The sequence below is a fragment of the Magallana gigas genome, chromosome 2 (genome assembly GCF_963853765.1).
Source record: "Magallana gigas chromosome 2, xbMagGiga1.1, whole genome shotgun sequence".
NCBI classification, from domain to species: domain Eukaryota; kingdom Metazoa; phylum Mollusca; class Bivalvia; order Ostreida; family Ostreidae; genus Magallana; species Magallana gigas.
In genome coordinates this window covers 50,535,116-50,559,008 of record NC_088854.1, presented here as the reverse complement: position 1 = coordinate 50,559,008, position 23,893 = coordinate 50,535,116, and the positions used below count along the sequence as shown (strand labels likewise).

Genomic DNA, 23,893 nt, shown 5'->3' with positions numbered 1-23,893 from the left:
CTTGCCAAATTATTCATGTTGGGAATCTTCACTCTAAACAACTGCATGTTATTCTGTTGAAAACTGGGGGAAGTATTTGCCATAAGTATTCTTCAAAGATTATATGTGTAGTGCATTGGTATATAATTCTATCAAAATTCTGCAATTACAGTAAGAATATTCCTAAATATTATGAAATCCTTCACTTTTACCAGTATTTTGATCTGTGAATGTCTGTTCTTGTGACCGTTATGTTGCTGGATAACTTCTGCATGCATTGTACAACTGCTGATAGCTTGCCATTAGTTGTCACATACATTTACAACTGCACTTTTCATATTTAATGGTACATGTATTATAAATTGTACGTTCTTGCATTATTCACATTCCAAGTATTGATATTCTACTGAATTTTTTCACAACCATTAATTTTTTTTAACTTAAAGATCAAAACGTTACATAAGAACTGGTAGAAGAGAAATTGTTTTTTCAAGTATTTAATAAAATGAGCACTTTTTTTTCCGGAAAATAATAGATTTAACACTGTAAATCAAATGCATATTTCCCATTGTCTCTACAAAAAATAGTGTTTTGTTATTATTTATTATTTATTGTTTTGATATTTTCTTTATAATAAACAAAAAAATAAAAGTCTTTTGTGTATCTTTAAAAAATTTATTCTGATCCAATAAGTCCAATTACACCCCCTACTAGATGAATACTACCAGTCACCAAAATCTGAATGTGTTCTGCATTTCTGAGTTTGGAGGGGACTTCAGTAAAAGACTGTAATGAGGTATTTGGTTCTCTCCCCTGAGTAGCCCAGGTTAATGCTGATGAGATACAGGGAAAATCTTTTGTTATCACAGAATCCTCGATCATACACACTGTGTGTTGGGAGTTGTCTCCGTTTTCTAGGGAGTCATTGTCTAACTTGGATTTTTTGGCTGCAATACAACTAGTGTCTGTCTGTGTCGATTCCTTCTCGTGCTTCTGTTGCTGTAGTTTTTTGACAGCAAGCCTCTCGAACAACAACATGTTGGCGAGGACTCTATTCAGCTGGCTTTCTTTTGTGACTGTTAGATTTGTAGCATCTACAAAATTAATTCTTGCTACAATATCCTCGTATATCTTGTTCACCAACAGTTTTAATCATGAAAATTTATGCTTGCTCTTGATTTACACAAAGTTCATCAAAACTAATGAAGCTTTTTTTTTTAAATTTAACTGGTTGAAACTAAGAGGGCAAGATAAACAGGCTGTACTGTAATAGCTCCACAGCTGATTTTTTTCTGTGTGACAAAACACAAGTAGGTTTGTGAATCTCACCGGGGAATAATAAATAAAAGAAAAAGTGAGCAAGCTCATATAACCACGCTCCTTCATTACTTGACAATGAGCATAATAAATGGCTAAAGTTGCATTAAATACACAAAATAATTTGATAAAGGGCATAACTTTCCAAAAAAAATCAGCTTAAAACTTCCTCCTAACATGCATAAAATATACCGGTATTCCTTTGTCTTTAACAAATAAACAAATTCTAAGTTCAAAAGGCCAAAATTCTTAGAGAAATAATGGAATCGAAATATTGTGGTAATTAATATGCACATCTTCATATTGTATCCTAAATACCTACAAAGTTTTATGCAATTCCGTGCTGTCATTTAAGAGGAGTTGCGCTTACAAAATAATAGGACTGACAGACAGACGGTCTGGTCAAAAACATTATACCCTTCACAACTCTGTTGCATGGGGTATAATAAACGAACTTGTACTAGACCAATTTTTTTTTTTGTATGTAAGGTATGCTTGGAGGTGGATTTCCTGCTTTATAGATTTGTATGAATTGGATTTCACTGATATCACTGTATATATACATTTATATACTTAATAATACAAACAAGGACAGTTAGGTGACAAAGAGTCTTACTGATATATAACATGAGTAAAATTTGCATATCTTCTAGCCACATAAGACACCAGAAGAAACAAGTACCAGACTTGAGAAGGTGCGTTTACATGGTGGCATGCAAGGGTATATAGACTTACCTTTTTTCGGGGCACATGCTACAGAAAGCAAAATATAAAACTCAAAAAGCAGACAAAGCAGACAAAACATAATGGGTTAGTAAACGAGAAAAAAAAACTAATGACTTAAAACGCATTAAATGAAACAAAACTCTTAAATGCAGAAATTAAAATACAAAAGTAAGCGTTAAAATCATGCATTTGTGGAGCATGTTATACATGAAAAAAAAAAAACAGACACCAACACATATAATATTTGATGGACATACTTGGATAAAGAATACTGCTGTAAACTCTTGTTGCTTTATTGGTATTTGTCAACGAGATCCTAATTTCAACTTGAATCTACACTATCAGGTATATCAGGGTACATGTACTTGCACAGTGCATACAGTTAAAATTGTCAAATCTACTATGGCCAACATTTGGTTTCCTATTTTCTTTGTATGTAAATTTTTCCCTTTAGTATATAGTGAATTTGTTATGACATGAATTTGCTTCTATAAACACATCAATAATTATAGAATGGCTGTATCAAACTTTTTCAACCGTTCCCAAAAAATATAGATATCTAAAATCATTGACCCTAGTTGAAAGTAAACTGCTTACACTTAGTGCATTACATGTATTATTTTGTATAAGCAAGTATCATTTTGATTGAAAATACTTTTCAATTCTTGGAAGTCAATAACCAAGGAAGCTGAACAAAAATACAACAGAAAACGAAATTGATGCATTGTTAGTGCATAGCAGTTAGTGTACTAAGGAACTAACAGGCAATTAGGTACAAGGACATCTATAATTGCTTGACATAAACTTACCAACTGTATTTGAGGTTGAGAATAAAATGTTTGGACAAAATACAGCAGCATCAAAACCACAATCCTGAAAAAATTTTAAACATTTTTTTATAATGCCATGCTTTGATTTGACAAGACGATAAGTTCCTTCCACCTTTATTCGTCAAAATAATCTATTATAATGTACAAGCTTGCTTGTAACTCACCACTAGTGGTTCTATAAGCACATTAGCTTCTCTATCTCCTGTGGAGTTAAAGAGGAGGATCCGAATCACCCGACCACTGAAATAAACAAACTCTTTCCTTGATTATTCAATATCTTCATTCTTGTAATTAAGCTATATCAAAATGCAAGTGTATGGTACATAACATAAAATTAAAATTGTGAACTTCTGTGATCACCTGATTTGTTTTGACTCCTCTGCAGAAGACGTCTTGAACCACTCTATGCATTGCTAGAATGATATATGAATATATAAAACCTTAAACAACTACCGGTACTTTTGTTTTACTCTGATTTATCAAACAAGTTTGACACTAACAGCCATGCCATCTTTAGAAGTTTTGTTAAAATTATCTACGCTCACTCAAAGCCAATTGAACAACTGGAAGACACAACACAGTAAAGGGTAAAATGCTACAGGGGGAATAGAGTTAAAAAAGGATTCATTTTTATTGACAGTTCATTGCACACCTGAACACTCTCTAATGTATGAGCTCCGTCGAGGTAATATGAGACTCCAGTTTTGTGTATTCTCTGATCCCTGCCGTCCCATCTACACTGCCTCAAGCCTACAAGTATGTGTAAGATTTTTTATCAGACTTACTCAAATTAGAAAAGCTCTCACTGAGGGAAAAAAATTCAATAACACACCATCTTCTGCCAAAATAGAGGCAAACAAACCTTCTGTGACAGCAGTGGGCAGGGTTTTGACCTCTGTGTGGTTTAGGATGAATTGGTGATTGTTGTCATCTTCAGAGGGAGCTTCTTGCTGTGATTGGTCTTTCTGTCGACTGTCCGTCCACACCTTACACAACTGTACAGCTAGGGCTGCATTGTGTCTCTGCATGGTCCCAGAGATACCCAGAGTAATGTCATCTCCATTTGAATCCAACATTGGTAGTGGAGGAACGATGGTCAAAGGACACTAATAAAGCAAATATAATAGAATTATTTCTGAATCAAAACTTGCTGAAAATAATCACTGCTTCTTGTTACTTTGTACAAACACTAAGAAATGCATTCCTCAATTTTCCATGATAGAATAAAATTGCAAAGTTCCGATTAAAAAGAGTTTTTGTTACAACAAGGGTCTCCATATGTACTTCAATGATACATATTACCATTACTTCTTTGGTTTTAATTTCTTTACCTTTTTTTAAAGTAAAATTGTGTTTTATATTATCTAAGACATTGAACATTAAGGCTATAGAGAGAATCACAGATTCTAAATAAAAAGAAACAAAAGTTCACGATCTTAAATTTAATGGTATTAGTTTATATACCCCAATTTCTTTGGCCCTGTTCTGCAGGACATTGAGAGCAGCTTCCTGCTGTAATGATGTAAATGCTGGCACACCTGGCTGTAATAATACAAGAAAAAATTAACCAATAACCACTATCTCTTGTCAATTACAATATATAGTAATTAGCATAATAATAACAAGAGATGTTTGTGAAACAATTATGCCCCCCTCCCTTGGAAACATCCACAAAGAAAATGAACGTAAACTGCAAATATTTGGAATTTTTCTAAAATACCAAATTTCATTTAAATATTATCCTCTGCAAAGAAAATGAACGGAAACTGTTGGTGGACCGACAGACCGACAGACCGACAGACAGCAGCAAAGCAATATGCCCTACCTTCTTTGAAGGGGGGCATAAAAACTTGTATAAGGTAATCCAATATTCAAACATACATCGTGGAGAACAATTTGAGACTGACTGTTTTACATAGGAGACATTTGGTTAAGGTTGCTTTCAAAGACAAATACAGGTAAACTCGGTATCTCGAACTTGGTGGGACTTCAACAAAACTTTGAGATATCTTGGGGTTTTAAATATCCGAAGTGTCTTTCCAATTTTAATTCCAGGAAGTCATTATATATACCCTTAAATGGATAATCAACTGTGATGAAATATTTTAGCTTGTGTGTTCTTACTTGTAAAATACATATAGGATCTCTCCTGATTCGTAATGGTATATGATTTTTATCCAAGTTGTGTATTTTCTATCCCCAAGCCTTGGCGAGAACACACGGTGGAATATCAAAAATTTATCCCATGAGTGATATCCACCGCATAATGAGCCTTTCAAAATACTTTAACATAAGCTGGGTATTTGAGATTACCATATACGAGATATAGGGAGTTTTTAAAATCATTTATATAGAGAAAACGGTCGGGAACGGCGGCAGACTTTTACATAAATGGGGTATTCGAGATATCCCTTGTTCAAGATACTGATATGTAATCATAATTTGGTTTAGGTCTAGGATGAATTAATAGAGTACCTTAAATATCCCTGCTTTGTGCCAAGCAATTTTGTCAATGGTTTCTCCAAGTATAGATGTATGGTCTAAACCAAGGGAGGACACTCCGCATACGACAGACTTTCTGACTAGATTTGTGCTATCATACTGTCCTCCGATCCCTACCTCCATTATGGCAACGTCTACTTTCTCTTTTAGAAAGACATGCAGGGACATCACAGTCAGAAAAGCAAAGTAGGCAGGCATGGGATCCTCAGCAGACTTCTGATTGTACAATGAGGTTAATACATGATATAAAAATGAGGTTCATACACAATATAAAAAAAATACCCATTCAAACTATACTAATGAAACTAAACAATTATGAAAATAATGTTTAAAAATCTACCTTCGTTTTCTCCAGTTTTCCTAACACATCCCAAAAATAGTTTGTAAACTTTTCTCTTGAAATTGGAATTCCGTCGATCCTAAAGCGTTCTCTGACCTCTACTAGATGTGGTGAGCTGCAACAGAAAATAATCCATGGCAGAATAAATTTTATAAACTTCTTCCTAAAATTTTCTTAAGTCTCTATTAAATAAGACACTGCTATAATTAGGGTACCTGAAGAATCCTGTTTTGTAACCTTGGTGTCTCAAAATACTTTCACAAAATGCACACGTAGATCCCTTTCCTTTGGTCCCACTCACATGTATAATAGAGAGCTTGTCCACATCATCTAACTAAAAAATGACAAAGTTACATCAACGAGGATTTCAATCAAAAGACACACCTCTAATGGATTTATATTCAATGTTTAAAACAAATCATACAAAAAGACAAATATGATTTGAGATCAAAAATTCTATTTTTATTTTTTATGTATAAAATGGTTTACTGGAGCATTTTAAATGATTGACCAAAATGTTAAATGTTAAAGTCAAGTTACAAGCGAGATACAGAGGTAAGAATTGATTGTTATGTAAACAAAGCTCGAGTCTTATAGTTGTTTACAAAAAATGTAATGTAGAATTTGACCATTTCTTAGACAAAATGACATGTAAAAAACAATTTAAACTAATTCAATATCTTCATCAATACTATTATCAACAAAAGAAAGATACATTTGATTGAAACTTACACCAATACAACACATATGTAAAAATGGCTATATTCGAGCTTTGTTTACAAAACAAAGAATTATGAACTCTGTATCTTGCTTATAACTTGATATTTTAGTTTCAAATTTTGACATAGTATTATAAACTTCTATATTTATCAGTATAAACATTGAAAATGGAAAAACAAAATTTGAAAATTTTAAGTCAAATCGTGTCCAAGTCCCTTTAAAGTGTATCAATATTCACTGTTTTCTGTACCATTTTTATTTTTCATTTTATTACACATACTGATATTCCGACTCGTTCAGCAAACTTGATCATGTTTGGGACGTTTTGTTCAGACCGCTTGCCTCCTTGTTTACGTATTTTCTCCAGAGTCTGAGCATTACTCTGAAGGGTATTCAACTTTGTGACTGCTTCCTAATGAGAGAGAAAATGATTTAGGTTTTGGGTTTTTTTTATATATAAACAAGTGGCCCAGGGATCACATCACTCACTTAAGCAACAATTGCCTTAACTCTGATCAAATATGCATTACAGTATCAAAATCAAAATATCTTGACAATTAAGTACAGTAGATCTTGCTCTAAATTTTCTAAAAATCTGCCGATTTTTATCCATATTTTTTTTTTGTACCTGTAAAAAGATTTTTCTCCATTCCTATATAACCCCCCCCCCCCCTAACTTTATGGCCCTACTTTTCTCTGGGGAATCCTGGTTTGATCAAATTTTATTTTGAACGACTCATGATTTCACACAATTTACTGCTTTTTGGACTGAAAACTTTCCAAGAATATTTTTAAAGATTTTCTCTATATATTCCTATGTAAAAAATTCATCCCCCATTGTGGCCCAACCCTACCCCCAGGGACAATGATTTAAACAAACTTGAATCTACACAATCTGAGGATGCTTCCACTCCAATTTGAGCTTTTCTGGCCAAATAATTTTTGAGAGGAAGAATTTTAAAGATTTTCTCTATATATTCTTATGTTAAAATTACCCCCCATTGTGGCCCGTCCTTCCCCCAGGGACAATGATTTAAACAAACTTGAATCTACACTATCTTAGGATGCTTCCACTCCAATTTGAGCTTTTCTGGTCTTATAGTGTTTGAGAAGAAGATTTTTAAAGATTTTTTCTGTATATTCCCATGTAAAAGTTGATCCCCCCCATTGTGGCCCCACCCTACCCCCGGGGACCATGATTTGAACAAACATGAATCTACACTATCTGAGGATGCCTCCACTCAAATTTGAGCTTTCCTGGCCTAATAGTTTTTAAGAAGAAGATTTTCAAAAATTGTCTCTATATATTCATGTGTAAGACTTTATCCCCCTATTGTGGCCCCACCCTACCCCTTGGAACTATGAATTGAACTTTGAATCTACACTGTCTGAGGATGCTTCCACACAAGTTTCAACTTTCCTGGCTGATAAGTTTTTGAGCAGAAGATTTTTAAAGATTTTCTCTATATATTCCCATGTAAAACTTGATCCCCCCCCAAATGTGGCCCAACCCTACCCCAGAAGACCATGATTTGAATTAAATTGAATCTACAATACCTGAGAATGCCTCCACACAAGTTTAAGCTTTTCTGGTCAAACAGTTTTTGAGAAGAAGATTTTTATAGATTTTCTTTATAGATTCTTATGTAAAAATCCATCCCCCATTGTGGCCCCACCCTACCCCAGAGACCATGATTTGAACAAACTTGAATCTACACTATCTGATGATGCTTCCACTCCAATTTGAGCTTTTCTGGCCTAAAAGTTATTGAGAAGAAGATTTTTGAAAAATGCCTACAAATTTTCAATAATTCTTAATTATCTCCCCTTGAAAGAGGGTGTGGCCCTTTATTTGAATAAATTTGAATCCCCTTCACCCAGTAATGTTTTGTGCCAAGTTTGGCTGAAATCTGCCCTGTGGTTCTGGAGAAGAAGAAGAAAATGTGAAAAGTTTACAACAACGCCAACGACGACAGACAGCACAGCAGAAAAATTGTGATCAGAAAAGCTCACTTGAGCTTTCAGCTCAGGTGAGCTAAAAAAAATGGGGGGGATAAAGGTTTTGAAGATTTTTTCTTTCATTATTCCTTCATAAACACAACTTTAATGGAAAAGCCATTGTAAGAATGAATAAAGAATTAAAGTATTCTAATTAAACCTGTTTTTTAAATATCAAATTACAAATTTCCAAATACAGAAGATAATTGGAATCAAAACTTCAAAGATATAATACCGGTAATCAGAATAAATAAAGCCTCAAAAAATATTTTTATCAAAAATTATAAAGATTCTCAATTATGCAGGAAAATAAAAATAACTAATTTTTCTTATCACCAGACATGCCAAATATATTTTTAAAGTGCAACTAATCTCGTAACAAAGCTGTAGTTGATTTTTTTTTTAAATTATAAGATACTGCCACCTAGTATAATTTACAGTGAATAAAACATAGCTTAAAAAATAAAAATGAATAAATATTGCATTCTGCACATAGGATGACAACAATAATTACTTCAACACAAAACACTGTAAATATGTAAAATGTACATCATATGACTACTTTCATAAAGAATGTAATGTATGCACTTTAATTGCAATGAATAAAACAATAGTTATCCTGATGTTTTTTAACAAAAGATCAATCATCCATATACACCCATACATAATTACAGGTACAATTATTTCAAGGTATATTGTGTCATCCATTGATATTCATTCTTAAAATAATATTCCATATCTTTATATCAGATGTCTTAGGAAATATACAGTACATGTAAATCGTTCAGTGACAAAAAAGCTTATAATTCAGATCAAGCAAATTGCATCTATCTAACATACAATACAAAGTACATACCTTCAAATTGAGTAAATACATACGTGCATTGTTTGACAAGACATTGTTAGTAAGGATTATTATTAATCAATGAGCTATTTTAATGCTTTGGTAGCTGCAGGACTGTAGCTCCCGGTCTGAAAAAATTCGGATGGACGACCTGGGAGCTACAGCGCTTACCATAGGAAAAATCTGTAATTTACAGCGCACAAAAAATTGTGCTAGTTTTGGACTTATTAACCTTATTTTCACACAAATTCTGTAAAAAGAATTAGTACCATTAAATTCTTCAGCCAATTTACTACTGATATCGTCACTTTACTTGCCTCAGACTTTCTCTTAAAAATGATAACCGATCTCGGAAAATGAAGTATGTTAATTTACGTCGAGATCGAGATCGAGAGTCACCATTTTTGAATCTAAACAAACTTGCACCACTTTAATTTACAGAGCTGCTGATGGTGTTTAAAAGATTATCAGAGGCAAGTGAAGTGACGATATCTGTAGTAAAATGTCCGAGGAATTTTTTGGGATCAAATATTTGTACAGAATGTGATCGTAAATGAGATTAATCGGTCCAAAACTAGCGCATTTTTTTGTGCGCAGTAAATGGCAGTTATTTACTATGGAAGGCACTGTAGCTCCCAGGTCGTCCATCCGAATTTTTTCAGACCGGGAGGTACAGTCCTGCAGCTATATGGTTTGGCAGAGAGGATCAACAATTTTCTGATACATGCACAGGGGCCCTGTAACACACTTCAATACCTGATTTATTTTTATACAACCCTTTTTATCACTGAATGATTTAACTGATTTTTTTTTTTTACTAAAAGGATGGAGGGTATCTTTTTTCAAAGAAACAAAACACACTAGTCGATTGAAAATAAACCCCATGTATGTACATGCATTAGTTTAGGGGATGGCATAAATATATAACCATAATATTTACAATGTATATGTTACAAGCCCATGTGGATGACTGAAGATTTTTGCTAGTCTTTACATACAATGCAAAACAAAATTGAAATCACAAAGAGCCACTCTAGCATTCCATTTGACCGAGTTAGTACTATCAAATTAATACTTCCATTTCACATTCTGTTATAGCTCATCATTTAATCATACACCATCAACAGTTTTACATGCTGATGATACATATTAGCTTATGAAAATCCAGACAGCACTCCTCTATACCATATTTCTGTTTTAAAACATAATTAAGAAAATGAACTTAAATATTTTCTGGTATATCAGAAAGAAAATGGAATAAGCAGTATCAATATAATTAAGTAATAATAAATTCAAAACTTGGTCTTAACAATTTCATCATCCTACGATTTGATAAATGTCAAAATCATACATCAATTTCAGCATCCTAACTGTTAGACTGAATTTTAGAAATTGACAGTCATTTTAAGTATTCATGATATATATTTTTTAAATATAATGTATCAAATGCTGCAGAATGTGGAGCAATGGAATGTATATTCTGTTCACCAACAGGCATGGAATATACATACCTGGGTCCTTCTCCACACCTGTGGGCGATTATTTATGGAGATCAATGAGATAAACAAAGATTGTATAATGCTATGATTTAGAAATGAGTTCGTCAGCTATTATCAGTACAAGCAAATGTCATTATATGAACACTTTGAAATGGGTCCACATAATTTTCTTTGTATTGCTGATATTTTAACCAATTAATGATCAAAAAAGTATTATTATAAGAAAATCTCAAGCCAAGAATAGTTTTTAAGAACATATTATATTCCTACCTCATATTTTTTGTTGATTTCAGCTGAAGACGCCACTGATGACAGTGTTCGTAAAAATTTTGTTGTCATGTTTACATTTAATACACTGATCACGCGTTCCTTCCATGAGCAAGTGAAAGAAGACTAACAACGGTGAAGCTTATATACCTTTCTTCATACAGAGCTAGGTCATGTTATTTATCAGAATCTTAAACTTAACAAAATCAAAATAGTTCTGCATGAATCATAAATATTCTAAAAGGCAAAATTTTTATGATCATATCATTTTCATGACCATGAAAAACTATAATCATGGGCATAATCTTAATTTTAATATCGTCTACTTTCACTTTCAAATTTAATGTTTCACGATCTCGATCTTTTTTTTTTTATTTATGGCAGAGCTTATGTCTCTAATTTTAAGGTTTAGTTCTCCAGACTATCACTCCATTAATCTAATGTTTTACTTTTAATTTGAATTTGTAGAGCCTGTATCGTTAGTTTACAAACCGTGATGCAGATAGCCTAAGCATGCTCTACTGTATATATATTTCTATAATGTTGTAAAGTGAGTTTACTGCAGAACATACAATAGCTGTCTTTTTTATCAATAAGAAGTTTTTTCTTTGAGTTACAGTGATGGATAATACAATTTACTTTCGATTTGAATAAATCTGAAAATCAGGAAAGTAAGGAAATATACATCTAACGTTATGGAGTGTACGTCATGACTATAGGCTAATGATTTTGTAAATCCCGCTTTATGATACTTCCAAAACAAGCTTTTCAGTGACATGGATTTAATGTCATGTGATAAAAAATGTCTACTTCATCGTCGTTGAACCAAAGGATAAATGATTTGGAAAGACGATTAAAGGTTGAAAACAAGTCGAGAGACAATGACAGACAGCGACACTTAGTGCCCAATAATGATTTGGTATTCCCCAGGCCATTTAAGCCTGAACCGGGACATACAAGTCCCCGTAAACCCAGAGCATGTAAGTTTGTTATTGTCAATTGTCATTCTACAGTTTTGTTTTCTGTTTCATTGTGTTAGACATTAGTAAAGACCAGTGTCTCGGGATAAATTTGGTTTTAACTGGTTTTGTTGTCAAAATAGTAGTGGTTTTATAAATAAACAGAGAAGAGAGATATGTCATTGACATGGTTAAACTTGCAAAATAACGTAAACCACATCAGCAGTGTTGTTAAAATTTAACAACAATGAGATTTTTAGAAAGAAAAAAAACCGTGAGTTTAAACCAGACTGTGCGTTACTATACCTTTTGAAATACGAATTCCATACCCATTTTTGTATTGGATTTTAAAAATTGCTTTTCTTGTGATTTTGAAAATACCGAAAATTAAAAAATCATATTTCAAGAAATTATACTGGCGTGCGACCAGTTCTCGCTGAGTACCATTTCTCGCCAGTACATTGTGACGTCATTTATCAACACATAAAATTATAGACGAAAAATGACGTCACAATGTACTGGCGAGAAATGGTACTCTGCGAGAACTGGTCGCACGCCAGTAGGCAATTAACAAATACCGCTCTTATTAGGCATCTTTAGTTTTTTAATAATAAGACCCAAGATTTTACACATGTCTATTCATAAAGGGCAAACTTTACATTTGTAAAGGAAAAGATCACAAGTCAGACTGAATCTAACTCTGGATACTAGACAGCTCAGTAGAGATTCAAGGGGGTTTGTATGGGTACAGATTTTTAACACTTAAAACTTTAGGCATTTGAAAATTATACTATTTCTAACTGACACATGTCATTACCATTTTGAAAAATACTCCCAGATATACATGGTTGTATGGCCAATCCAAAAGTACAATATGCATGAATCTTATTTGCATATATATACAATGTTTTGTTACATATTGGACACAAACCCAAGTTTTTTTGTTGGGGCATTGCACGAAGTGTTATATTATAGATTGCTGATTTAGCAACAAACTTTATCCTGATCTATGTATCAGAAAAAAAATCAAAATTTACTGCAAACTGTTATACAACAGTAAACAAAATTGCATTAAACAAAAATAAGTCAATTAGTTAAACAGGAAATTGAGGCTTCTTTAACAAAGTGTCATTGGTGAATATTTAAGAGGGCTCAATGGTTGTCGCCATCTATAGTATATTAATCTCACCAAGAAGAAGAGTTCCATATGAAGATATAGAAAAATGATTAATTTTCAAAGCTAAGATAATTGGATTTTTTCTAAACTAAATGATAGTTTATGGCCATAAAAATTATATGTCAAAGTTTAAGGCAGATCTATTAATGGTTAATTTGTTGACCATCCAGCCCCCTTAATCTGAACCACCCACCCACCCAACCCCCCCCACCCCCTCCTCTGTAAATACAAATTCATGTATATAAGTACACATGTTTACATGCAGTGTATTCAACTAAATGTGACTGAGTGGCAGTGCCGAAAATGTGGATTTATCTCATATTTACCATTAAGTATTACAGTCTATTACTTCAGTCTCTTTCAAACTTGAAATAGACCCCAAACGTCACTCAGTTTTTGCGTTTGATCATATACCAAATTTTTGGTATGAATCTGCAAGTGTACTCCATGTTATAACTGCATATCAAATCAAATATCTGTATTACATGTATATCCACACTAGAAAATTCATAAATGTTTGTCAAGCTCAAAATTTGACAATTTTCTGCTTAAAGGGGCATGGTCACGATTTTGGTCAAATTCTATTTTTATGTTTTTATTATTTACAATGCTTTAGAAATGTATTTCTTATGATCAAATAAAATTTGAGAGTCATTCGCAGAGTTATAAGCAAGATACGGGGCTCACAATTCTCTGTCATGTAAACAAGGCTCGTGCCCTGTTTTTGTTTACATAGGTTCAAAATACCAGTAAAAACCCTTTTTCCAGTTTATTTGTCTATCTTTTTATTTATTTAGGCATAAATAAGCAGTTCCTAACGTTTTACACATTCGTTTTAGGTTTAAAACTGGAATTTTTACTTCAACGTTCAAAATGTAAACAAACGCTTTGTTTACATAGCGAAGAATTTCAAGTTATGTAACTCACTTATAACTTAACAAATGACACTCAAATTTCGGTTGCCTATTAAAAATGCCTTTCTGAAGCATTGTAAAAATTAAAACCGGAAAAATAATTTTTGACCAAAATCGTGGCCATACCACAACACAGAGATCTACAGAAATTGATTTTGTAATTCATGAAGTTTTGTTTGCAGCTTCTTTGTGATTCAATATTAATTTTTTGTTTCATTAACATTTTATTTTATTTGTTGGTTTTGTAATCAAAAGTTAACTGGTTATGTTTTTTTTATTTCTTACTTATTAATTTGTTTTGTTTTTGTTTATGCTATTTTTGATTTGTTTTTTTAATCCTGAAATTCATCGATTTTTAGGTTTAAATGAAGGTGATCCACAAAGTGTCTTTCAAAGAGGCACATCAGAAAGTCTTGAGCATGAGAGAGGGAATGTCACAACCAACCTGTGTATTTAACTTTCAGTTTATTCAGTATAATTACTAACCATTAACTTGAGATATACACTGCTCAAATAAATACACATTGTAGACAATGCAAACCCCCTCTGTAATCTTATTCAACTTTTTTCCCTTTTTTGATAATAGTGCACAATCTCTTTGCAAAATTTGCCAGAAACTCTTAGCAAAATGCTCTTTATCAGTAACTGAATTTTAAAATATTTGAATAGAAATACATATACAGTTTGTGTAACAGAACAGTAATTTTCCTACTTTGGATTATCTCCTTTATTATAAAATAAAAGATTACAGGTCTACCACCTGTAGTTTGTTAGTCAAATATTATTCTTTTGTTAGAAATGATGAAACCAGAAACATTGTAGCTCTTTCAAGTTGACTTTATTGGATCAATCATCATAAATTTGTGTACCCTCATTGCACTAATATTTACTGATTTTTAACACATAAACCTGGTTTTGCTGGGATAGATTATATAGTTATATACGGTACTGTAAATTCTTAATTAAAGGTTGAGGAAATATCTGTGTAATATTGTGAGTTATAAGATCAGCTTTCATGGTATTAAATTCTCACAATTTGATTGAAAACAGCGGAATCACAGAGTGAAGTATTGGCATGAAATAAGGAATCTACAATACACATTACTTAGTACTGTCTCACTATTAGAGTCATTTCCTATTCCAATTAAGTTGACTACAAGTTTGAACCTATAATAAATATTAGCATTTTAGATACTTGTTTATATCTCTAAGTGGCTTACATTATATATATTAAATTGATTGAGGGTGAAAGGTGGAGGGGTTATATAATAATTAGATATAATCAGTTGTAAGATATTTTTGTGAATGATTATATATTCAGTTTGGAATGTGCATGCTGGAAAAATAATAATCACTCAAAATTCATATTATTGAGATTTTATATTGAGGATTGCATAATTTGCATTTTGAAATGTTTCATAGTTTAAATATAATATATTGAAAATCCAGTGTAAATTATCTATTGTAATTTCAAAAACTTAATAATGGAATGTTTTGTTTTTATGTTACAGTTGGAGGAGACTTTCCTGCAACATCTAGGTCGAGTTCAGCGCCCTCTTCTGGCCGCCGCAGACCAGGAGGGATAAGTCTGGAGCCAGGTAGCCGGTCCAGGCAGCCAGACAGGTAATACTAATAGCACTGGAGAAACTCATCCTAAACAATCAATGGAAACCCAACATAACCTTTATAGCCCATTTTGAGATTCAGTGTTTAAAGTTGTCAAGTATATGTCAGTTACTTTAGTATAATAATATGGAAGATGTACAGCAGAAAATACATTGGTTAGAGATACAAGGTTGTTATTTGTATTTTCTCTGGCATCTGAAGCAAAGTTGAACATTGTGGGAGGGGGATGCTAACCCAACAGGAAGTCTAGTTTACAAGTTGAAAACGAAAAACTTGCTCTGTTTTAATTCTGTTAGAAAAGGCCTAGCCCTTTCCTTCCATATACACATGTACATGTTTAGGGCATTGATTGTTTTCAAACTGTCTTTTGAATCATTGTTTAGCTGTATAAAACTATTTTGATAAGATTTACAAATGTTTTACAGCGCGGATATAGAACAGAAATACAAGGAGATCATGAAGATGACTGGGATATTAACTCTAAATAAAACGGTAGGATCAAGGCCAGGGTTCCTGTAAATTATTTACTATTGATCATTTAGTATTTTGATAATCTGTATCAAACTTCATTGTATTTGTTACAGAAACATAACACAGATATTAATGACATGGAACCATTAGGAGAACTAGGACATGGAACATGTGGGCAGGTCATTAAAATGAGGCACAAACCAACCAATCACCTGATGGCAGTCAAGGTCAGGGTGTACTCTAATATTTAATTTGTTATTAATAGTTACTGATGAATGGACATGTTCCTTTACAATGTAATAGATGTAGGTGAAGTCAGTCCGATTGAAATCAGATGAACTGATACTCTGCCCCGTATGTTAGTGGTAGATTATCAGAACAGCTGTTATTCTACCGGTTATATGAGTGGTAGAGTAACATGACAGCTGATATTCTACTGATTATGTGAGTGGTAGAGTAGCAGAACAGCTGATGTTTTACTGATAATATGAACGATAGATTGTCAGAACAGATGATACTGGTTACTGTAAGTCGTTTTAATTCTACGGTGTTAAAATTTCACCATTTCTAATTAAGTACCAATAGCTATGATTTTAATTCCACCCTGCTAGAAAATCAATTGATCAGAATATAAGCATTAAAACATTTTTTGAAACTAATGGTAGTACAATGTATTCACGATGGGTTCAATTTTGCGGGAAAATGATGAATCGCGAACATTGTGAAATTAAAACCATCGTGATTATTTGCCAATCTACAGTATGTGAGTGGTAGAGTAGCAGAACATGCAGCTGATATTTTACTGATTATGTGAGTGGTAGAGTAACATAACAGCTGATATTTTACTGATTATGTGAGTGGTAGAGTAACATAACAGCTGATATTCTACTGTTTATGCGAGTGGTAGAGTAACATAACAGCTAGCTGATATTCTACTGATTACGTGAGTGGTAGAGTAGCCGACCAGCTGGTTTCATATCATCAGGTTTTGGTAACTTATTTGTTGCATGTAGATGTTTATTCATTCATGTTTTATTGCAGCAAATGAGAAGATCTGGAAACAAAGAAGAAAACAAGAGAATAATAATGGATCTGGATGTTGTATTAAAATGCCATGATTACCCATACATTGTGCAGTGCATTGGAACATTTATCACACCAGTAAGTTCCATGTCTTACCCAAGTCCTGTGTATTGCCCAGGGCTTGTATATAACCCAATGTCTGTGTTTTAGCCTATACCTCATATTACCCAAGTCCTGTGTATAAGCCAAGTCTTGTGAATTACCCATATCCTGTGTATTACACCAATTCTTCAAGCCCTGTTTGTTATCCAAGTTTTAGGTTTTACTCAAGTCTTTGTTTTTACCCAAGCTCTGTATATTACATGTACACATGTTCTATGTTTAACTATGTCATACCCAGGTTTTTAGTTTTACCAAAATTTGGTGTATTACCCAAGTCCTGTTTGTTACATGGATATGTTTATAACCCAAGTCTTTGGTTTCACCTATGTCTTGTGTATTAACCATGTACTGTGTATTTCTTATGCCCTGTGCACCACTGAATCCCTGTGGTTTAAACATATGCTTCCCACTTAGAATTGAAGCAGTTCAAAAAGCAAGCTAGCTTTTGTTAAGATCAGCTGAATGTTATGTGTAAATTATTGTAGTTTGCTAATACATGTAGAATATACAGTGTATTACCTTGACTCGTGATTGCAGAGTGAGGTATGGATTTGTATGGAGTTGATGTCTACATGCCTAGACAAGCTGTTAAAGAGAACTAGACTGCCCATTCCAGAGAAGATTCTTGGGAAGATGGCTGTAGCTGTGAGTGAACCTGAATTCATTGTTGTTTTTAATTTTATTGTTTTAATACATGTAGTATCAATATTGAAAAAAATTAATTTGTAGATTAATGGAAATAATGAAATGCAAACTGAATTTTGAAATGGTTTGATTCTTGTGTGTGTGTAATGAGAGACCAATAAAAACTTGTAACTTTAATATGTCTGTACTCTTTACAGATTGTGAGGGCTTTGGACTATCTAAAGGAGAGACATGGAGTCATTCATAGAGGTACTGTGAACCTAAAGTTTGTGTGAATTTAATTGGTTCATCCCGCAGTATGTCAGCACATGTACATCTATGAGTGCATTCAATATTATAGAACTGATGAATTACTGATTAACTTGTTGAACTTTGTACTCTGCTAGATGTGAAGCCCTCCAACATATTGCTGGATCAGAATGGCACGGTCAAGCTGTGTGACTTTGGCATCAGTGGACGACTGGTCGACTCCAAGGCCAAGACTAGAAGTGCCGGATGTGCTGCGTACATGGCGGTCAGTAAAACTAACCTGTCTTTTACCGGTAATCAGTTTTTAACTGGGTTTTCGAAAGTACCAAAGGAAAAATCTGGATATTGATTTAGTGAAAATGGCATACAAGCGGCTACCAAAAGGGTTCCCTTATTATACGGTTACCATGGTAAATCCTCCTATAGTTTTCTATATAGGAAGTTGTTGTTTTGCAGATCAATTGTACATACCCAGTATATCAGAGATGTGCATATTACTTGGATTCTGTACAGTTGTAGTTGTACATAAGTACAGTTGACTCTAAAAAGAAATTGCTTTATCTCTGCTTACTTTAGTTTATTAAACCAAATATTTTCTAACACTTTATCAACAGTGTCTCTGTATGTTTTTATTGCTTGGGAAAATGAAAACTGATTTTTCTTTTAATTTTAGCCTGAGAGAATTGACCCCCCTGACCCACAGCGACCCGATTATGATATCAGAGCAGATGTGTGGAGTCTGGGAATCACACTGGTAAGATACTTTAGGAACAGAGTCATACATGTTAACCTCCAGAGATGAATCTAAAAGCGGTACCATTGCGCGTGGCCTTTTTTTTTCTTCATGTATATCAGAGTCTGGGTATAAAAGTCAAGGAACAGAATAGATGTATGTATTAAAATACAAAATGTGGTTTACATGTGAAAAAAACTCTATTTATAATAATATGGGTAGCATTTACTTTTTCATGTAAAAGTACTGACCTTGACTTGCATGGTTTTAATACTTTTATGAATTCTAGACTACAAGTATGGACGTGAAGTAATATGTGAATGAAAATGCTATGGTATGGGTAAGTGAATTGTTGCCTGCATGTCTTGAAATTCTATGGTTTTGCAGGTTGAGCTTGCCACGGGGGAGTTTCCATACAAGGACTGTAAAACCGACTTTGAGGTCCTAACCAAGGTTCTACAAGACGACCCTCCACTACTGACTCCTGGCCCGGCTTACTCGCATGAGTTGTGTTCATTTATCAGAGATTGGTTAGTTATTGCATTCATATACATAGTACACTGTGGGGTTTTCCTCTTCTGAAAGAATTCTTCTATCTTAGGCGAGTTCAACAGAGCGAGCGCTCACGGTCGCTTGTCAAAATTTGTGTTGGGGTATAAGAAATTTTGGCGATTGCTCACAACTGCTCGCTCTGAGTTTACGTTATTTATGGATAAAGGCATGAAATTTTGACCAAGATAATTGCTATGGTAACAGAAGTTGTCTTTCCTTTTTTAACTTTTGTATCCTTTGCAAAGTGATGCTTAAATATTTTCATAGAAATTACACTTTCATATATATTATTATACCACTCCTAAACATGTTTCTAAAATACTGCTTTCTCATTGTAGTTTAACAAAAGATTACAAAAAACGTCCAAAGTACAGAAAACTACTTGTAAGTATACAGCTTTTCTTTGTCATTCATGTATTAGTTTATATTACCGGTAATATTATTATATACCATAAGTTGGTAAGAGAATGCATTTGTTAGTGTCACTGGAAAAATTGCAGTTTGATTAGTGATTGTGATTGGAACAAACAGTATTTATAGTGTATAACTGCTGTTTCATCAAGTTATGAAGAAGTAATGATGTGGCCCTGTAATCATATGTAAAATCAGATTGTTTGTTAATAAAAAAAAAATAATTTGTCACTTTCCTTCATGAAAATAATTTGACTGATACAGATGTTATAACTGTTGTCATTTTACATTTTTAACAGGAGCATCAGTTTATAAAGAAGTATGAAGTGGAAAGAGTGGATGTTGCCAGGTGGTTTGGTGAAATGTCGGAGATAATGGCATGCTATAGTTCATGATGAGGTGAGAAAGAACACAATATAAAATCAAGTACAGTTCACAACCAACACATTCATTACTGTCTTAATTTTTTCATTCCAGCATATTATTGTATGTAAATTAAGCACTAAATCTAGAGATGATTGGTTTGATTTTTGTAAAAATGAGTACCATTAAGAATTTTTTGAAGCATTAGATACTGAGTATTTTCAGAACACATTACTATATACACGGGGTTTTTTTTCAGTTCAACGAAGTAGATTTGGTTTTATTATGATATTCGCCTGATATGCTGGTCATAAAGGAGGATATAGAAAGTTGAGCATCGGTGACCCAGTTCTCATTGATGTCAATCATTTATCTCCATGACAACAAGCAGAGCCAGTTCCTTGTGGATTTTTGAAGAAGATAAAGCAGTGTGTTTAGCTTTTGTTGCCATGGATGATTTAAGCTATCGTCAATCGACATGTCACTGAGATGTGTCTGAATTTCCTCTGCTACTTACAATTGAGTTTAACATACTATAGAATCTGTGTTAAAGTTAAGTTAGCTCCTATCTCAAGCCATCAGGCCCTTCTGTCTCGAGCATATACAAGTGCATTTATTTCTGTGTTTTCCTTGCCAATGAAATAAGGCATCTTAGTATTGAGATAACTGTGTATTGTTTATTTAGTACATTATATATAACAATGTACAACAGCCAATTATTTTAATTTTGCTAGACTGTTGGATGCTAGTGCATTACTTATTTGTGGATTTGAGTCACCAAAGAATGAAACATGTCTATATTCTGATTCACTTACATGTACTATAGATGCCCTATGTTAATGTTTTTCCTTTGATACTGAGATACAGTACTGGTGACGTGTTACATCAGTACATTGTTGTTTCTTGGTTCAGGGATCCCTCTAAGACTCACTAGCTTACAGCGACAGCATTCCATTTTGTGTTACATTGGTCTGTTCACAGAACTTGGTACTTCGTGCGTGTGGCTGTTGACTGAATCTCACACACAGAAACAGTTAGTGCTTATTGATATATTTATTATGTACAGTATATATGTTATTAAGGTGTTGCAATGTACCTGTATTTATAACACTATCAAAGATAGTTTTAATTAATTACTAAACCAAATCTTTTAGGTCACATTTTTATCCATTGTTTATCAAGTAATAGAACAGTTCTGAATGAAATGTTATATTTTTTTCTCTAGTCATCAAATCATATGGATAGGAGATAATTTTTTCTTCAACTGTTTATTACTCTCTCTGTCACAGACCCTGGTTAAGTGGTACATCAAGTAAATGCTTTCTGCATGTACAATCTGGCTGTAATTTATAAGACTACATACACCATGTATACTTTTCCATTCAAATTTGATCTGGTTGATAGAATTCACATCTCTTTACCTTATATGAAATATTTTATTATGAATTGTATTGTAGTCCAGTGCATTATAAAATTCAGATTTTTGGTCAACTGTTATTTGTATTACGGTATTTTCAGATGAACTTGGTTGCCTTAAACAAAATAAATATAAATTTAAGACATAGTTTTCAAGAACATACAGTAGTTATAAAAAATCAATCCTCACATCATTTCCCTTCTTTTTGTTTATAACTTAACAAATTTACAGATTATAAACAAATTACACTTTAAAAGAAAGAAAAATTGTTCATTCAGGCTATGATTGTGTCATTTTGTTTATCGGTAATGGCCAATTTACTGATTTTCATGGTTTACTCATTCTGACAAGAACTGGTTTGTTGGTCTGTTGGTGACCATGTACACAAATGTCATTACATTCTGTACCAAACAAATACTGTGCAGTCAGAAATGGTTTCTGTAGCAGACACTTCATACTCATTAAAAAAAAAGTACATGTCTGTACCAAATGATGTTAATTGGGATGCATTTGTTGAGCAGTGATGATTTCCTTTTGAGAGGCAGTGTGATTGTGTTGTTACTGTGTTCAGAGGCTGACAACAGCTGACAGAATAAAACATTACAAACTAGGACTGCTTTTGTTGATTTTTAGCCTGTGGTTCATGACCTTTTTTGTCAACATTTGCGGTAGTGTAGGTGCTGTCATCATTTCATTTTTACATGCAGCTATGTCAAGAAAAAATTCTTTTGAAGTAAATGGAAGTTACGGTTTATAATTGCTGTAGAAGCAATCTTGTATCAATAATTCTAATGTTATTTTATACAATAACACCTGTTTGATTATTCAGTAACCTATGAGAGGAGCAGCAATGGGAATACACATGTACGAACAAATGTATTGCGGAAAAGATTTGAAATCTGAAAGCTTACTAGAACAAAGGTGTTTCAAGTTGGATTTTTAACAATGACCAGCAGGGACCACTATCGGAATGGAGAGTCAATATTTGATAAAGATGCAAAACACGATTAAGAATTTGTCTGAAGATATTTTGAAATTAATATGTTTGCTTACACATAGAAATAAACAAAATACCTCAACAGGAGAAAAGTATCAAAATGGGGTTTGTAGTTTTAAGTTGAGAAAGATCCATGATGTATACGGACAAGCAAATGTCCGCAATAGGGTCCACATAATTCATTGATTGTTATCAATATTAACGAAAAATATATACCAGTATACATGTATCTTAAATAATGTGGATACCATGATTGTAAAATCAATATTGAATCGGCTAAGTATTGAGATATTTCGTTTTAGTTACTCAAAGGAGTATGAAAGGAACACTGTGGGGATTAATTCTTTTTTTTTAATCTGCAGAAATTAATGAAGTTTGGGGGTTTTAAAATAAAATTCAGACGGAAAAATTAAGTATGTACATTTCGCTGCATGAAATCATGGTACATTTTCATAATACAGGTATTTTTGTGTATTTGATAGTAAGTAAAGCTAGTACTATCGCTATGTCAGTAATGTCGCCCATGTCAGCAATGTCGCCTATTTTCTTTCTAAGAGGACACGTGCCTCCCATAGTGTGGAAATAAAAATTTAGAAAGTCTGCCTCAACTGCCTATAGATAGGTAGTGTGCTCATGTACATTGTTAAGGCTGTTGAGTTTGGCTTGAATTGTAAACATGAAAATATACCGTGGTGTGGTTCAGAAAAGCGAGAGAATTTAGAGGTTGAAATTTAATGATAAAAAAGAACTGATTTTTACCCATCGTAAATTTATTGTAAATTTTCTTTTCTTGCTATTTGCATGACTTTGAAATCTATTTTGAAAAATGGTTATAAAGCAAACGTTTATTGAATTCTACAGAATTTTTTGATTTCGTGGTTTCAGGGTTTTTTTTTTTTATTTTTATTTTCGTTGTTAATGTTTGAAGTCTCCCTTTTTGATTGTATTTTATTTCAAAAGAATTCAATCGAAAATCTTGAAAGGGCTAAATAACTATTCAATTCGCGAAAATATACATCTAAAGTGTAAAATATAGACTGCATGAAAATGTACTCCTTTACAGTAGAAGTCATAGAATAAATCTAAATTACATATAATATAAATTTCTTTAGCTCGCGTGATCATCTAGATATGTAGTTAACTGAATGTCCAACTCGCATTGATATTTTTCT

At 33.1% G+C, this 23,893-nt stretch overlaps 2 protein-coding genes across 5 annotated transcripts; one reads left to right on the top strand and one right to left on the bottom strand.

Annotated features, from left to right (window-relative positions):
- Window positions 1-9: 9 nt before the first annotated feature.
- Window positions 10-11,229, bottom strand: LOC105339235 (folylpolyglutamate synthase, mitochondrial). 3 transcript variants are annotated; one of them, XM_011444690.4, is made up of 14 exons: window positions 11,026-11,229; window positions 10,768-10,785; window positions 6,695-6,826; window positions 5,910-6,028; window positions 5,695-5,809; window positions 5,328-5,570; window positions 4,317-4,394; window positions 3,715-3,958; window positions 3,505-3,602; window positions 3,213-3,265; window positions 3,017-3,092; window positions 2,832-2,895; window positions 2,032-2,049; window positions 10-1,073 (listed from the first exon to the last, which is right to left on the bottom strand). In XM_011444690.4, exons 1-14 carry the CDS (start codon window positions 11,092-11,094, stop codon window positions 655-657), a joined length of 1,746 nt encoding a protein of 581 aa, XP_011442992.3. In that variant the 5' UTR covers window positions 11,095-11,229; the 3' UTR covers window positions 10-654. The 3 variants fall into 3 exon arrangements, with proteins under 3 accessions (XP_011442992.3, XP_011442994.3, XP_011442993.3); XM_011444692.4 differs by lacking the exon at window positions 10,768-10,785 and having other exon boundaries at window positions 11,026-11,227; XM_011444691.4 differs by lacking the exon at window positions 2,032-2,049 and having other exon boundaries at window positions 11,026-11,226.
- A 565-nt stretch (window positions 11,230-11,794) lies between these two features.
- Window positions 11,795-22,334, top strand: LOC105339236 (dual specificity mitogen-activated protein kinase kinase 7). 2 transcript variants are annotated; one of them, XM_011444696.4, is made up of 14 exons: window positions 11,795-12,002; window positions 14,432-14,521; window positions 15,584-15,695; window positions 16,124-16,190; window positions 16,283-16,396; window positions 17,211-17,330; window positions 17,892-17,999; window positions 18,197-18,248; window positions 18,386-18,513; window positions 18,922-19,002; window positions 19,369-19,511; window positions 19,872-19,917; window positions 20,244-20,343; window positions 20,567-22,334. In XM_011444696.4, the coding sequence occupies exons 1-13, from the start codon at window positions 11,825-11,827 to the stop codon at window positions 20,337-20,339; spliced, it is 1,335 nt and encodes a 444-aa protein (XP_011442998.3). In that variant the 5' UTR covers window positions 11,795-11,824; the 3' UTR covers window positions 20,340-20,343; window positions 20,567-22,334. The 2 variants fall into 2 exon arrangements, with proteins under 2 accessions (XP_011442998.3, XP_011442999.3); XM_011444697.4 differs by lacking the exon at window positions 14,432-14,521.
- Window positions 22,335-23,893: the final 1,559 nt, after the last annotated feature.

Excerpts from the sequence above, each read along its gene's own strand:
- LOC105339235 (XM_011444690.4), bottom strand. The coding sequence starts at position 11,094 with ATGACAACAAAATTTTTACGAACACTGTCATCAGTGGCGTCTTCAGCT. Across the intron at positions 5,810-5,909 it reads TACAAAACAGGATTCTTCAG|CTCACCACATCTAGTAGAGG; the intron begins GTACCCTAATTA and ends TTTCTGTTGCAG. Across the intron at positions 2,896-3,016 it reads TGCTTATAGAACCACTAGTG|GATTGTGGTTTTGATGCTGC; the intron begins GTGAGTTACAAG and ends AAATTTTTTCAG.
- LOC105339236 (XM_011444696.4), top strand. The coding sequence starts at position 11,825 with ATGTCTACTTCATCGTCGTTGAACCAAAGGATAAATGATTTGGAAAGA. Across the intron at positions 16,397-17,210 it reads ATCACCTGATGGCAGTCAAG|CAAATGAGAAGATCTGGAAA; the intron begins GTCAGGGTGTAC and ends GTTTTATTGCAG. Across the intron at positions 19,003-19,368 it reads GGAGTCTGGGAATCACACTG|GTTGAGCTTGCCACGGGGGA; the intron begins GTAAGATACTTT and ends ATGGTTTTGCAG.